A 16,958-nucleotide genomic window follows, 5' to 3' on the forward strand; every position below is an offset into this window, starting at 1 on the left:
GTATGTAATAAACGATCTTCGCACAAAATAATCTCCGATACACGAGCGGTATGTTTTCTTTCAATTCTCGGAAATTAAAAAAAAGCTCAACTACGTTTCGCTTTTTCAAACTTTTCCTCGAACATGAAAACTTCAACATACCGCTTTTGTAACGCATATTAATATTATTCACGCGTAATGTTTACTGTAGTAACCTAAAATTCGTAAGTAAACAACTACAGAGTGAAAGCGAAATAATCCCGGAAATTGAAAGAGACGATAGAGTACACTTAAATTAATGGAGAACCTATGTTACGTGTTGTGATTAAATTCACGGGTAATTAGAAAATTGAGTTGGAAGTTTCAGCAGTCTCGCAACATCGCCGCTAACACACTACGCTTTCATCTCGTAATACAGATGTAAGAGGCCAACGAAATAAGATCTGTCTCCCTAAGTCAGGTATGTCAAAGTGAGCCGTAGATGTGATTTGCTACAGCCGTGGTTCGACGCATACAGAGTGTCCCATTTATTTTGTGCACCAATTATAACTTTTTTGTTTGGATAGGTATTGCAATTTTTGTTTTTGAGAGTTATGTTAGAACGAGGGGTTAACATGGGTGTAGTGCAGGGACCGTCAAGTGACTACACTCTCGTGCGTACGTACAAACCCTGACGTACGGCTGCGGGCAAGGGTAGCTGCTTCCACAGTGGCGGAGCTAAGAACTTGTATGTGAACCAAATTTGTGATAAGAATGTAAATTAATTTCAGCTTTTAATTGAAGCACGCTTTCACTGTTAATTGCACTATACTGAAAAACAGTACTCTATACAATTTTGTACAGTTAACTATATACGAAACAAATTTTTGCATGTTTACACAATAATGAAACAAAACAAAATATACACTTTTACACAGATTAATATACTGTTTTTCTTCTTCTCATTGCTATACAATTCAATTAACAAAATAAAACAACAGTACAAACGTTGTTATTCAAATGCAATTCTCTAATAATAGTACTTTTTCTTAAACATCAGAGATCCGCTGCGATTTTTGCATTTTTCTGTTAGTAAGCAGCTATTTAATTCTCGGAGCTATTGTTTTAGTACCAGCCAATCGCAAACATGCTTTCAATTGTTCATCACTTAGTTGTTTCTGTGACGTGACTTTGTAAACTTCATTAAACAAAACAGTGTTTCGCATACATAGGTTGTCCCGAACATTTACAACGTTCTTGCAGCAAGATTGTACTGTTTAGGAAACCTTAATCGTGGAAAATAAGTATAGAAATGGTTAATACTTTTTCTGTTTTGATACTTATCCTTTAGCTCAATATCGCTTTGTAAATCAAGTATTTCTAATTGTAGTTCAGCAGGAATATCCAGGACACTCACTGAAAAAGATATTGCAAATATCTTAAATTGTTGTTCAAGATCTCTAATATCCTCAAATCTATGTTCGAAACTTCGCACAATTGTTGCATTAATCTTATGTATTCTTTCATGTCCAAGGCTTCTAACAGGTTTCCCATGTACATCCATAAATAAGGCAGTTTCATTTCTAAGTGCGAGAAAACATTCCAGAATTTTTCGACTTCACCACCTTACCTCGGTATGGTAGAGTAATTCCCCATACTGTTAATACCATCAAGCAGTGCCCTGAAATCCCTGTGATTGAGTCCCTTAGACCTTATGAAATTAATTGTTCGCATAACAACATCCATTACATTGCTAAGGTTCATGTTTTTAGCACATAAATATTCCTGGTGCAAAATGCAGTGCACCGGTGCCCCCAAGCGACCTCGATAGGTTCCACCACTGATAGACTGCAGTGTACAAGTGTACTGCCAGCAGTGGAAGCCGTAAGTAGGCCTGTACGCCCTCTCGCGATCTTGACTCGACTTGGCGGAGCCTGGTGTAGAGATTTGGTGCATATTACTACATTATGGTACAAGATACACGTCACGCCATCAATTTTTCAAATAGCACTACATACTTTAATCATGTTACAAGATTACACACATTAAGACGAGTTCAAAAATGTATCACAATGTCACCTTCCCAATCAATAACAACAACAAATTGCAAACTGAATGCCATCAGAATGTGCCGTTTGTTGTGTTGCCCCATTTATCTTTTGCATTAAATTACACAAAACGAAAGACCATTGACGTCCGTACAAGTCGTGTGTTGTGCGTTTGCTGTCTTAACATGTAAACAAACCACAACAACTGTCGACGCCACATACAGTGGCCTGCACGTTCTCCGAACCTGTCACCATTCGACTTCTTTCTGTGGGGAACTGTAAAGGGCAGTGTATACCAGAACATTCTGACAACACCGGACGACATGCAGCAACGTATTCGACAGGCTTGTCTATCCATTCAGCCAGCAACATGCCGGGCAGTCATATGGTTTTTCGGGGAACGCCTTCGAATGTGCATTAATGTGAATGGTCACCATTTGAATCATCTTCTACCTATTACACTAGTCAGACTTCAGATGTATACAAACAGCTGTTCTTCCTTTATCACATACCGCCAAGTGAGATGTACTGCCTGATAATAGATGTACATATCAGGCAGAACCTAAACCACAGGAAAAAGTGTAGCCTATAATTATTATCCGAGTTAAATTCGGACGTCTGGTCACCATATTGATAATATGCATTATATACATTATTGATTTAAAAATCCTACGAGTATCTTACAATAACAAGAGTCCACAAAATGAAAGTAGACTAATATAACACCATTTGGTGACACCCATGCATTCACAGTTCAGAAGAGAAATTGTTTTATGTCTCTCCTGAAAAAAAAAAATAATTTTTTGAACTGATGTTGTTTATGCAACTACCGATTCATTTACTTTTTGTTACGAAACAACCGCATAAATGCATAAAATAAATATTTCAAATTTAATAACTCTATGAGGACTACACACACGTTATTTACTTTTTGGAGTGTAACGACTGTAAGTTGTAAATGCTAATTGAATATAAGCTATGAAGTGAGGCTCTATATTTTAAAAGCCACGTTATATATTCAAGCATAAAACTGACTAAAAGCAACTGGTATTTCTCCAGTACTAAAAATCGTGTTTCATAGTGATTTGGATCTGCTTAGACAAAATGTGTTAAGTCAATTTGTAGCAGTTCTTCATTTATAAATTCTCATTATTATTTTCTACTCTTACAGAAGATGGAAATTTCTCCACTTTTTTCGTTGTGGACCTTACCAGTTGTAGCAGTATGTCTGTTGTACCTGTACCTGACGAGGAATAATGACTACTGGAAGAAAAGACGAGTGCCTTATGTGAAGCCTGGATTATTTTTTGGAAATCTCAAAGAATCATTCCTGGGCAAAAAGAACATTGGTGAATGCTACCGAGAAATTTATTGGTAAGTTGTGACAGCAATCTGCAACGTAATATACTGTTGGGCATTGATGATACGATGAGGTAATAGGAAGATTACATTAGGTATATAATGTTAAGAAAATGCTTATTCCATGTGAATGAATGTTTCGAGGTTCTCTAAGTAGATATAGGCTATATGAATAATAAAACGTGTGTAATCTAATGAAGATTTAATTGGTATATGTTTGCCTTTTTCTTCAGTTAAAATATTATTCATTTACTTTCTATTATATTTTTGTTAAACATTTATGTATATTTAATTATAAGTAATGTTGGTTTTGGATTAAAGTTTTAGTTGAGGTGTGTTATGACAAGATATTAGACCTACTCTAATCTTCAAAGTAAAAGCCATTAGATTATACAATGTGATTCGCAAGGATTTACCGTCGCTTACGGAGCTTATTTCCGAAGACATTCTGAACAAAACTGTCATATAAACATGGGTCCATTTTCAATATTTACAGAGTTACGTTTCGTTATTGGAACGCATTGCTGCGAACGCGTGATCTTGGTCAGCGTGCAGTCGGCAGCCAGCGCGAGCGCTACGGAAATCAAAGATAGCCGTATGCAGTTACGTAGAGCGACGAGTGCCGTTCACAAGCGTGCGACCAAATGTACTCAAGCGGACGGCGACATTTTTAAAAATGTGTTGTAGACTCTCCAAGACTGTAAATAAGGATGCAAAATTTAACTACAAATAATTACGTCGGTGGAAGTGGTGTGATTTGTAATAATTATTATTGTGATTAGTGCGTAAGAAACTTAGTAAGGAGCTCACAGCACATTTTTAACTTCATAATTCTTGCCAATTAAATAAATGATACTTGTGAATGGTTCATTCTCTATTTGTATTATTATTTTACCTTCAAACTAAAGAAAAAAAAACGCATTTTATAAACAACTTTAAATTAGTGTTACTCTGAAAATATTGAGAACAGGAATTATGTTTATATGACATTTTTGCTCAAAATGTCTTCAGAAATCAGCTTCGTAAAGGACGGTAAATCCTCGTGAATCACCCTGTATGGTCTGAAGCCACCTTTCAGCGAAGTTTGTTATCCAGCAATGGTACTAGTTTCTGGAATTTTATGCGAAAAATTCGGTCGCTCTGCACTCCTCGCGCATGCGCGCTGTATCCCGTTCATAACTTTGGACTATTGCCTTTCAAACGGGATATCATTTGTTACTATCCGTTGACTAATTACTGAGTTATATCCGTTATAAATTACGGCTAATTTCGTAACATCCCAATTCCAGTATGGCAGACCATATGTATATGACAAAGATTTCAAACTTGTATTCTGCATCATAAATGTCGTCCATTTGTTTGCCCTTTATATACAACAAATCTGAATTTGGTCGCAAAAACATGCACAAGGCGGAAAGGTGGTGAAGTAAATATTCATCTCCAGGGAGAACATATCGTCGAGGTTCCAACAATAAACTTAATGCAGGCAATGGATTTATGCTATTATCCATATTTTTTCGTTTTTTTTTTCTTCAGGAAACTGGATGGCTACAAATTTGGCGGTGCATTCAAGTTCAGCCAGCCTGAACTGATTATTAGAGATCCTGAGCTTATCAAGAATATACTAGTGAAGGATTTCACTAGTTTCCATGACAATGCTATACATGTGGATATGAATACGGATCCCATGTTCGGACGGAACCCTTTTTGTCTGACCGGGGAACAGTAAGTTTATTATTACATCTAGTAACGGTTAAATATTTAAGATTTTTTGCTTTTCATTACACTGAGTACAGAGAGATCACTTTATTTTTACTACAATTTTTATTGTACCTGAGTTTTTTAATGTACTTCACTCCCATCCCCTGTACTAGCAAACTTACAACCGTCCACCACACAGAACCAAGGCCGCGTATGCAGTCAAAGTCGTCTACTGAGTTAGTGAAAATAGTACGTTCCAGAAATATGTTCGCGTTTTCCAGAGCTTTCAGTATTGAATCATATTTTCGCACAGATACTGTCGTCCGTTTGCCTATGTGGCATCCCGATTTCCCCCACCCGCTCCTGCTCGCCCCTCTGTAAAGGCTAGTGGCTGGGCTACCTTAGCTCTTTTTTGAAAACATTAATTTCTGTTAGGAATTGGACGTTTACGATATTATACAACTGTTTAAAATAACTTAAATAAAAGGGCTTCGTTAATTGTCACGTGATTTCCCTCTTTTATACGACCCTGCGACGTAACCACTTGGACGGACAGTAGATAGCATGTATGAGTAATTTTATCTTTTCGGATCGGGCAGAAGTGATAATTGAATTTACAGTAAGTAAGATATTCTTTTATAATTAGGTACAGAATTATTTCGATATGAGTTACTAGTATGAAGGACGAAACTAATAATAATTAGAATTAGGTACAATAGTCTATAGTGCGATAATATGCACAAAAGAACTGTAGCCTGTATCGAAATGAACGGCCACGATTTTCAAAAATGTTTTTAAATATCCATATTATAATTATTTTTCAATTTAACTTCATTCTCTATATTGCACAGTAGTGGCAAAAAAGAAAAAAACCGGACCGACCCTTGTAGTTGATTTCAGAGCTTTGTTCACTCCAGAGCACGATAGACTAGTAAGTAAGACTTTCGTGGTTCGGATCTTACTTGGGAAGGAAACTTTTTTTTTGTTCCTTGTTCAAATTTATTCCAAATACTTTTCGATTGCTGATAAAATTCATGTTCTGGGAATAATAAGTAAATTAAGTAGTAAAATATCGCTGCAATCGTAAAGTATTGGGAACAAATTTGAATAAAGAACCGAAAAAAGTTTCCTTCCCAGGCAGGATTCGAACCACGGAAGTCTTAGTTACCAGTCTATCGTGCTCTAGAGTGAAGAAGGCTCTGAAATCAGCTACAAGGGTCGGTCCAGTTTTTTTTGCCACTACTGTATGCTAATGTGCTGTAGACAGTATAATATACACTGCATAATGAATACGTCCGCATGGATAGCTCATTTCGTGAGTATACACACTTATTGTTAATACAGTATTGTATTTTGATTAAACAATAGCTGACGAAAATTATCAAACTTAAAATCGCGATATTCCCCAGTTTATGTAGTTGGATGAACTATTTTTCTTTCCCCCTATACCTAGTAAAGTGATTTGTTTGCATTTTACGCCAGTATCATCGAACTGCAGTCGTGAAAGGGGGTAGCAAAAGGTGTTTGCGTTTCTCAACCGTTAATCCAAAGATTTAGCCAGGTAAACATTAGAAATATGAGTAAAAATAAAATGATGTCCCTGTACACAGAGAAGCTATAGTGAATCCAAAGTGCATACCATCAGCATCCTAAGGTAATTCCGGGAGAGATGCCCCACGGGGAGAGTTGCCCCACCCTCCTTTTCTCCTTATCTGAAAACCTCTAAGGAATCGACCTTAGGACCATTTGTTTAATTCGTATACGACCCTCGAAGGCAAGCAATGTAATCTTTGTGACGGTTTTTTTGTGTGTGAAAAGTGAATAGAAAAAGAAAATGCTGTTTTTCGTAGGCTTTGTTATAATATTTATAATTTTTCAAAATTCGTAATTGGGATAATGGCTATGTATATGTTGCTTAATCCAATATATTTGACAAGTACATTCCTTGTACTCCATTCTAAAAAAAGAAAATAAATAATTATCCATTACGGTTACCCTTAAATACATAAGGCGTAATGGTCATGCTAAAGGGAGAGATGCCCCACCTGTTTGAGGGAGAGACGCCCCATGTACTTAAGAGTGATTTTACCGTACATAACTAATTATTATTAGTATCCTTGCTGCAATTATTGGAAATTTAATTGAATTATTATATTAGAATACAATTATTATATATTAGAGGCCAATAATTTTTAAAGGGTGACCAAAACTTGCTAGAGGATCACATATTTTGAAGAGGTGTCCGAAGTTGACATCCATAAATATTTTGAGGAATAGAGGTATTCTAAATTTGTTGCAGTGGCATTTTCAATAGGTGCCCAAAGTTGAGGGCCTTCAAAATATTAAGGGATGTCCAAAGTTGTGTTTGAAAGACACATTTCACGACCAAACGTTAGTCAATGCAATCCCAGAGATTTCTTCAATCTTACTGTAACATTTTGGGGAATTGGGAATTAATGAAGCATCGCATTGTTATGGAATTATTTAGAGAACAATCCACCGACTGAAATCTAGTGGAGTCTTCAAGAAACATCCAATGGCTGCAATTCTTCCTAGAGCGAAACCTTGAGTTACCTGTCAGACAGTCAGAAGGATCATCCATCTCTCCGAAGAGATCAAGGTATGTCGAGACAAGAAGTCAAGCAGTATTTTGACCTACTGGAAACAACTCTATGTGAAGGAAATTTGTAGGAAAGCCACATAAAATAGAGGCAAGTGGCATCCAACTAAACAAATTTACAAGGATAAGTGGTTGATAAAAGGGTATCCAAAGATGTTCAAGTCCTAACTTCAAGCGAGAAAGGTGGAAGTGATTCTGTCATAACATATTGCAATTCGGAGGGAACATTTCTTCCACCGGCAATGTTTGAGAGGAAAAATGGAAGTTTTTTTTATGGATTCCTAGCAGAAACGGGGGTTTATATGAATCCAAAATCGTCCTATGTTCCATCAGAATTATTTATGAAGCGATTGAAGGAAAATTTTACTCCAAGAAAGATCCTGGCAAGATTCTCTTAATTTTGGATGAACATTCAGCACATTTAGATAACATAAAATGCTAGAATGAGGATAATGAATCACAATTGTTTGCCTACCAACCTATGCAACTCAGGCACTTCAATCTCTTGATCGCTCACATTTTAAGTCTCTCAAGCATTATTTCAAGAAGAGAATCACAGCAATGAGTGACTTATAAAAAGCAATCCTGACTATCCATCTAGAAAGCTGAACAAATGCTGCGTTGGTAGTAATAGAGAGGTCATTTGGATTTCGAGCCAGAGGTTTCTATCCTTTCAATCCAGATGCAGTTCCTGAGCACCTCTTCAGTATTTATGATGCATCAATCAACAACACAGGTGTAAGAATTCCTTTCTGTGCCTCTTCAGTAAATCTCAAACAAAAGAAAACTTTATCGGCTACAAGTTCTAATGATAACGGGATAATAAGTTGTAATTTCGGTTCAAGTGCCACAATGGCAAATTCAGCGACAGCGACTCCTTTCAAATCCCTTCATGAAATAAACTATGTGCCAGCAATATATTTTGCTGTGAAAAAAAGAAAGCGATCGGTAGAACGAGTTACAGGTGGAGATAAAAATGGAAACACCATCTTTGAAAGCCTCCCAGTTCCAAAAAGCTCAAAGTCAAATTCTTCAAAATCTAGTACATATAGAAGACACTTTTGGAGAAAATATGAAGAGAGTGTCGTCAAATGAAACAAAGTAGATAGTTCCTACTTTGTTGAGTGCCTTGAAAATTTTACCAAATGAAGGAAGTTGTTGATTGGATTCAGTGACTTTCCTGCAAGAAGTTACATAACATGTGGGCTAAGTGCCATATGTGTGGTCCCACTTAAAAACGAGTTCAGAAAATAAACTTATTGCAAAAATAAAATAAGCAACATTATTTAGAGTTATTTATCAAATTAATAGTTTAATTTGGGAATTACCACAGCGGGGCATCTCTCCCCTATACGTGTGTATATTACAGTGATATCGTATCTGATTAATTTTTATTTTACCACTTATTGTGTACGAATTATTGATTGTTTCATATTTTACATAAACCTTTAATGTATTTCACTTGCTTTAACACATGAATAAAATATCTGCTTTGGTTTGTTTAATTTTTAAACGATAAAAACTTTAAGTGGGGCAACTCTCCCGGAATTACCTTATACAACGAAAACATGCATTTGGACTTGCCATCAGAATGTCTATGTACACCGATTGCTCCTAACCATTGGACAGATTTAGTTGATATTCAAATTTACTAGTCAGTTTATCCGGGAATAATGGACGTGAAATGTAATAAAATTAGTTAATTCTATCATCGATCTCCATTTGACGATTCGTACGATAGCATTACACAAGACAGTAACGGCGTAATGTAATATTCGAAGTATTAGCTTTCAATCCGGAGAGCGGAAGCAGAGCGCTTTCAATCGGCTCTCTTCCACTATTTGTAAAAGCGATAAGAAGCGAGGGCAGTAGTCCTTCAATAAATGTAGTCATTCTGGTAACACTAATGAGTAATCCATTATTATAATGAGATAGTAATGGAGTCCGACAATAAAATTAACAGAAAATCTTGTAGAAGAAAAACGCAATAGGCTTACTTACGTTCGTGTGTAGAACAGTACACGTTTGTCTGAAGGCAATGCTACATGTCGTCAAGATAGGAGCCTGTATCGCTATACTGCACTCTACCACTGGAATTGCCATCTGGAGTGATAATGCGACTGACCACAATGTCATCGACGAGTTCTTCGTTTTGACGGTACTTACTTTCAATTTTAATTAGGCCTACATAGCCACATCATTTTTTCTAATATCATAACAACAGGTAACACTACCTTTTTTTAATTAGACACGATGCAATAAGCAATCAAATTCACCGACTTCAATTTCCTTAGAGATTCGTGTTCTGGAAATTTAATTTTTTCGTCATTAATATTTGCTAATGTTTGCTCTTCGTATTTTACAAATCGTGGATTCAGAATTTCTAACGGCAGCAGCAAGTTATGTAGCATGAGATACTTCAATATTCCGGTTCAATTTTCTTTCTCAAAAACTTCATTACATTTCAGATTATTTTACGATCCTCGCTACGAATAGAAGGTACATTTTTGTTAACAACATGTTCTCTTTTGAAACTCTCACTGAATAGACACATACGAATCACATATTAGAAGAAAAAATACTTATATTTCGATAATATCTAACAGGCGATGTAAACATTGCCAACAGAGAAATAGAGAAGGATAATTGTTATTGAACCAATGGCAGAGGTCTCAGTGCACGCTTATATCCCCTGTCCAGCTTCAAGACATACAGGAGAAAACTCAGTGCAAGAATTTGCCTAGCATTACGTCGTCTACTGCAGCGAAAGTTAAGGTTTCTGATAAGAACAAGGATTAAGAGGATGATGACAGTTCAGAAACATCCCCACTCAGAACGCAGATTTTCTAGCTCAATGTAATTTCGAAGCAATTAAAATTAACGGGTAGTGTGTGTATACAATGTCGTATAAGATGTGCATGGACCCATTTGTGAAGTTGAATAATATCAACAAGTTACCCGGTCTGCCCCAGACTGTAGAAACTCTCTCTCTTCCCTAGCATACAGTAGGCCGAGAAAATTTGCAGGAATTATACACATGTCATAGAATCTGTTTTATTATGCGCCAGGTGGAAGATAACCAGAGCCCAGCTAATGCCGGCCTTCACTGTGGCGAAACTGAAACTATGGTTTCCACTCGTCCACGAAATATGTGAAGAATTGAAGGAAAAACTTGAGAAAACTTGTCACTTACGTAAGTTCGAATTCCATATGAATTACGAGGGTTGTTTGAAAAGTTTATAACCTGACATAGAAATTAAACTGGAATTATTCTGAAACAATCTTTATTTATCAACACAATCCTCCTTGAGATTCACACACTTGGTCCACCGGTGCTCCAATGCTGATATATCCTCCTTGGATGCATATTCTTCGAGGTCTACAAAAAAGCTCTCTGCTGTTGCGATAACCTCTCCATTTAACGAAAATTATTTTCTTCCTAGCCAAGTGAGTTTTGAGCTTTGGGAAAAGAAAGAAGTCTGAGTTTGCGAGATATGGTGAGTAAGGGGGATACGGCAATAATTCGAACCTTAGTTCGTTGAGTTTAGCAACCGCGATTGCAGACGTGTGAGCAGGTGAATTGTCGTGATGAAACAACACTTCCTTCTTCGTCATACCGGGCCTCCTGTCGCGAGTTTTCCCTCTCAGTTGCTGCAGGAGATATGAATAATATTCTCCGGTTATTGTTCCCCCCTTTGCTAGATAGTTAACCATGATCATCCCCTTAGAATCCCAGAACACGGACACCATAACTTTCCTACCAGATTCAACAATTTTTGCTTTCTTTGGAGGCGGAGAATCACTGTGTTTTCATTGTTTCGACTGTTGTTTTGTCTTGGGTATGTAGTAGTGGATCCAGGGTTTATCAGTGGTTCCAAACCGCATTAAAAATTGGGCGTATTTTTTTTTAATCGAGCCAGACAATCCGTCGAAATTTGACATCCGACTTACTTTTGTTCCGATGTTAACAAACGCGGAACCCATCCTCCGGAGATCTTGGACATGCCCAAGATATTGACTAAGATGTGCCCCACCCGTTCAGTTTAGATACGCATAACCTCGATCATTTTCCGCAATTTCAGTCTCTTATTAAACGCCACTGCGGGGGTCTTCTTCCACACTCTCGATCATGTTTAAAGAGTGCAGTCCATTTTTTCACAGTCGATAACGTTGGGGCAGATTGCTCCCAGTGTGACATCCATGTCTGCTTGAATTTCTGTCGGACTCATTCTTTTTTTTTTCTTTTTTTGCAAAATATTTAATGATGGCATGAAGCTCGATAGTTTTTTATTTTTGCCAGTCTGTTCGGCGCACTAACTTCAAAATTAACTACACAAAAAATGTAATCAACAGAGAATTATAGTTTTTCGTGCTTGAACTAATGTCAAATGGCCACTAACAATAGCAGCATTATTGACTACAGTGACTGTATGAATACATACAGTCACTGTATTATTGACACGTTTTCAATGCCAGTTCAATTTTTAAGGCCATCTATGTGTCAGGCCACGAACTTTTCAAACGCACCTCGTAAGAATAGTGTATAATGTTATTATCAATACAGCACTCAAAGGCATCGAATAGTGTGAATCATACCAGGAATGATTTTTGTATCTTACGAGGGTTGAATAAAAAGTAATAGCAACATTAGTATAATTTTTAAAAAACTTTACTATCAGAATAAATATCCCTCGTTTAATTTAATCGCCCCTCATGTTTATCACCTTCTACTACACTTGTTGAAGGCGTTGTACACCATTAGCGCGTCCATTTCTGTTGTTATCTCAAAATGTCTGCTCTATGGCATCAATAATGGCGTCTTTTTTGTATCTTTATTGGCGGCACAAGGACATAGTTTCTAATATCTTTTATGATAAAAGTAGGTGGTTATTGCAATTTGCATGAGCATCTATGCGCTTAATTTAAGGGGCTATGAATATCCGAATCTGTCGGCAAACGGTGTGTTTCCAGCCGTCACGCGTGGCTGTACACTCACGGATGAACTTCTACTTGAAAGCTCTATATTTTACAATAACTTAGTTTTTAGTCTCAAACTCGGTGGGGGGTACTATCCCTACCCTACCCCATTAAATTACATCTCTGTTAATTTTCAATGTTTCGCAGATGAATACGAAGTAAAGGAACTCTGTGCCCAGTTCACCACCAACGTTGTGGCTTCTTGTGCTTTCGGGATAAACGGTGGAGCCATAAAAGATCCAGAGAGTGAATTCAGAAGGATGGGCCGTGCTATGATAGAACCGGACTTCTACCAAAATATCAAAATCATGATCGTATTCTTTGTACCATGGCTTGCTAATTTATTCAAGTTGAGGTAAGACAAATATTTGAATTAAAACAATACCCATTACCAAACTAAGAATTATTCATCATTTTTCTAAACCAGTGGTGACTAAAGGTCGATCACGAGCTCGAGTATGATTGCTCGATTGTTTTATACCACTAGCGTGTCAATGACTAAGAAGTGATAACTCGTATCTGTAAAAATGTTCATTCAGATTAACTACATTATTATTATTATTATTATTATTATTATTATTATTATTATTATTATTATTATGTTCACAAATTTGGACAGTTCCTAACATTTTTCCCTCAAGTAGAAAAGCTTGCAAAGCAGTAATTGGTATAGGAAAGGAGGCGAGACCTGTCCTGTGACCAATAGGTATGGAGGGGGAAGATATATTTAAGTCTGAGAAGAACTTCCGTGTCGTTAGATTCGTATAGGTCTAATATTAATCATAATGAAACAAACTCTCCACCGCTGTGGAGTAATGGTAAGCACATCTAGCCATGAAACGAGCGAACCCAAGTTCAAATCCTGGTTGGGACAAGTTACCTGGTTGGAGTTTTTTTCCGCGGTTTTCCCTCAACCAATTGAAGTGTAATTGCTAGATAACTTTCGACGCTGAATCTCGGACTCATTTCGCCATCATTAATTCACATAGGCCTATCATCATCATCATCATCATCATCATCATCATCATCATCATCATCATCATCATCATCATCATCATCATCATCATCTCATCCGTACAATAGCCCGGGTTTAAGTTCACAATGTGGCGTGATATACTTGTATAAAATCACGGTCTTTCGGCTACCCAATCATTCACAGAATAGGAGTTGTAAGCACAGTAAGCCTCAGGCTTCAGTGAAAGCCTTCGGGTCCCTCCTCCGTACAAATGAAAAAAAAAAAAACTCTTTCTGATAGCACACTCCTTCCCCTATTGCACAGCTGAGATGCCAGGTCTCGCCTCCTCATCTGTGTATATACAAAACTTGTCTCTTTTGAAGAAAATTAATTTTTAAATCCGTTTTTATTCATCTGCAAGTATACAGATACGAGGTATCAGATAATAGAATAGATGAGCCACATTACAACACACACTACGCATGGTCATCGTCCTAACTCCGAACACAGCGTTCCCGGGTTCGATTCCCGGTCAGGACGAGTTGCCTGGGTAAGATTTTTTCAGGGTTTTTCCCTCACTCCAATGGTTGAATATCAGGTAACATTATCAGGCGATTGGAACCCCACTCATCTTCGCCATTTCCTTTCCTCCCCCATCATCCCGTTTCTGGTTTTTCAGATCAATCTACAGGCGGCCTCCCGAAGCTGCTGGCTCTCTCGACCGGCCTCCCGAAGCTGCTGGCTCTCTCGACCGGCCTCCGTGGATTGTAGTTAAGCGACGTTGGATGGTTTCTGCAATGAGCACCCGAGGCGGACCTACTCGGGGGAGGAGTTTCGCCTCGGACCGACAGGGGGGCCTTGGGGGAAGTTGCCGAAGCAGGAATGGTATATGGATTTCTGTCGGCTGTAGGGACCGGTCATCTGGTTGGGGTTGGTGCGCGTAGGGGATCAGCATTTTGTTTTCGGACAAAGCTTAGATCCAGCTACATTTCACAGAAGGAATAGCGTCGTGTAATGGTTAATTTCATAAATAAACGCCAGAATTTTGTGGAAAACGGAGACAAGTTGTTCCAGCATCTCCTTTCGCGACATGAGTGAGTAACTTACTTTTACTTTTTATGTGTTAATTAGTAGAGAAACTCTCGTAGGTAAGTTTAACTTATATTTTACTATGAACTTCCTAATATCCGTTATTAGGCGCCATTTTCCTGACTTGCTGCGGACGGATAAGCCGAGCACGCGAGTCTAATTCTTATTACTCACCCAGTACCATCCGTTAAGATACGGGGAAGTAGCGGAACGGTTCCTGTCATAAATATATGCGTTTGGCGTTATTTTTATTTGCGGCTCACGACAGGAAGAACTTGGCTGTGAGATCAAACTGCGCGTGCGCGGACTTTGTTAACAAAACCCTAAACTAACCAAACCTAACCTTCGTATACGCAAGATGTGTAACCGGAGCACGAAGGGAACTTCTTGAATTGATCTGGTTTGTGCATGCAAAAATAAATCCAGGTAAGGATCACGCTGGCACTGCAAGAGAAGTCCGCGCATGCACAGTTTGATCTCACAGCCAAGTTTCTTTCTGTTGTGAGCCACTTCTTTATTTTTCCTTTAAATCTAATGTCTTTTGTTACATGTAGACCTGATGTCATGTGTTCTTATGTCACTGGGGGTTTCATTACTTGTCTGATTATTGTGAGGAAAGAAATTAACCTATATCATTATTGAATGACATGGCAGTTGGAACTTTTTTAGATGTGTCACAACGACTGTGGAGAACTTTTTCCGGCGCATCGTGGAAGAAGTGGTGGAATACCGAGAGAAGAACAACATCTCTCGAGCTGACTACATGCAACATCTTATCAACCTCAAGAACAAAACGGCTGACAATGACATTGTTAATGGTTACGAGACCGCATCGGGAAAGAACGGTAAATAGTCCCGAATAGTAATCATTAAGGTTCTGATAAAGTAGCTGTATTAAGATAAACTGTATAGCTGTATAGGATAGGGCCTTGACTTGCTTCAGATTAAGCTAAAATTCTATCTCCCAACCCCTAGCTAAAACATCAGTGAATGAACAGTACAATCGAAAGGAACTGAACGTATACGACCAGTGATATCAAAGCAAGCGCATTTTTCTGACCTTGACATCGTGCGCGGACATCAAGCGCTAGGTATGGAAGGAGTAAGGATTATGTATATAAATAAGGAGCCTGTTGGATTAAGAAAACAGTGGTGCACAAAATTCAAGCGAAACGTGAAATTTTACATCGTTAGTTTTATGTGACTTCTTTCTGTTTGATGTTATACAGGATGTTTCCGAGGTGGTGTTACAAACTTTCAGGGATGAATGCGAAGGGCACATGTATCAATTTGAGATAAGGAACACTGGTCCGGAAATGACCGAGTCGAAAGTTATAAGCAAAAATAGTTCTGTGGAAATGAAATAATTTTATTCCTCTGTACACCTTATTTATGTGTATTTATCTGTACATCTTACACATACTGTATTCATCTGCCGTTGTTTACATTGTCTACTTACAGTATTCCATTCAGTGCGCTGTCTGAGGAATGGGGACAGGAAACTACACTGAAGCAATGCAGATAGCGTAATGTGTAACGCACATGGACGGTCCTGATATGCACGTCTGTAGACAGCAGTGTATGTGTACAAATTGCACTGTCCAGTCGATCCTAGTGAAATGGAGGAGTACACGAGAGCGGAATAAGCAGAACTGATTTTCGAATACGGATGAGCCAATGGGAACAGTAGACAAGCTCACATATTGTATCGGGGGAAGTACCCACGTAGGAGACATCCGGCCCATACCATTTTTTCACGACTGTTCCAAACGTTAAGGAAAGGAGGGCACGTGGTGCCAAATTAAAATTCCATTTCTACACAAATATTTTTGCTTATAACTTTCGACTCAGTCATTTCTAGACCATGGTTCCTTATCTTAAATTGATACATGTCCCCTTCGCCATCATCCCTGAAAGTTTGTAACACCATCACGGAAACACTCTGTATATATTGTCTATAAAACAAAAGTACTAACACCAATTTCTTAATATTGTAGTTGTGTTTTAAACATTAATATTCTAACATAATAAGGACTTAAGAAGGAATATTCACATAAATGTCATGTAGTACAACTATACTGTACTAAGTGGATGAAAAATCATTTATAAAGAAAGTGCATACTCATTCTCATTGTCTATTTCTCTCGCTCTGGATTGTCAGTGCAAGAGGCCAAATTAATGTGGTAGTAATCCAGAAGGACTTCCTTCCGCTCCTATCATAATCAGCACACTTACGATACTCGAATATTTC

The 16,958-nt window shown here is 37.9% G+C and overlaps 1 protein-coding gene across 1 annotated transcript in view; it reads left to right on the top strand.

Annotated features, from left to right (window-relative positions):
- The window catches only part of LOC138702790 (uncharacterized), a 120,051-nt gene that overhangs the window by 94,540 nt on the left and 8,553 nt on the right, over positions 1–16,958 (top strand). The window contains exons 12-16 of the mRNA XM_069830088.1: positions 3,178–3,380; positions 4,902–5,090; positions 10,755–10,879; positions 12,811–13,018; positions 15,377–15,552. Of these exons, the coding sequence (XP_069686189.1) occupies positions 3,178–3,380; positions 4,902–5,090; positions 10,755–10,879; positions 12,811–13,018; positions 15,377–15,552 (901 nt within the window). The remainder of the gene's footprint in view (positions 1–3,177; positions 3,381–4,901; positions 5,091–10,754; positions 10,880–12,810; positions 13,019–15,376; positions 15,553–16,958) is intronic.

Source organism: Periplaneta americana, chromosome 7 (genome assembly GCF_040183065.1).
Source record: "Periplaneta americana isolate PAMFEO1 chromosome 7, P.americana_PAMFEO1_priV1, whole genome shotgun sequence".
Lineage (NCBI taxonomy): Eukaryota > Metazoa > Arthropoda > Insecta > Blattodea > Blattidae > Periplaneta > Periplaneta americana.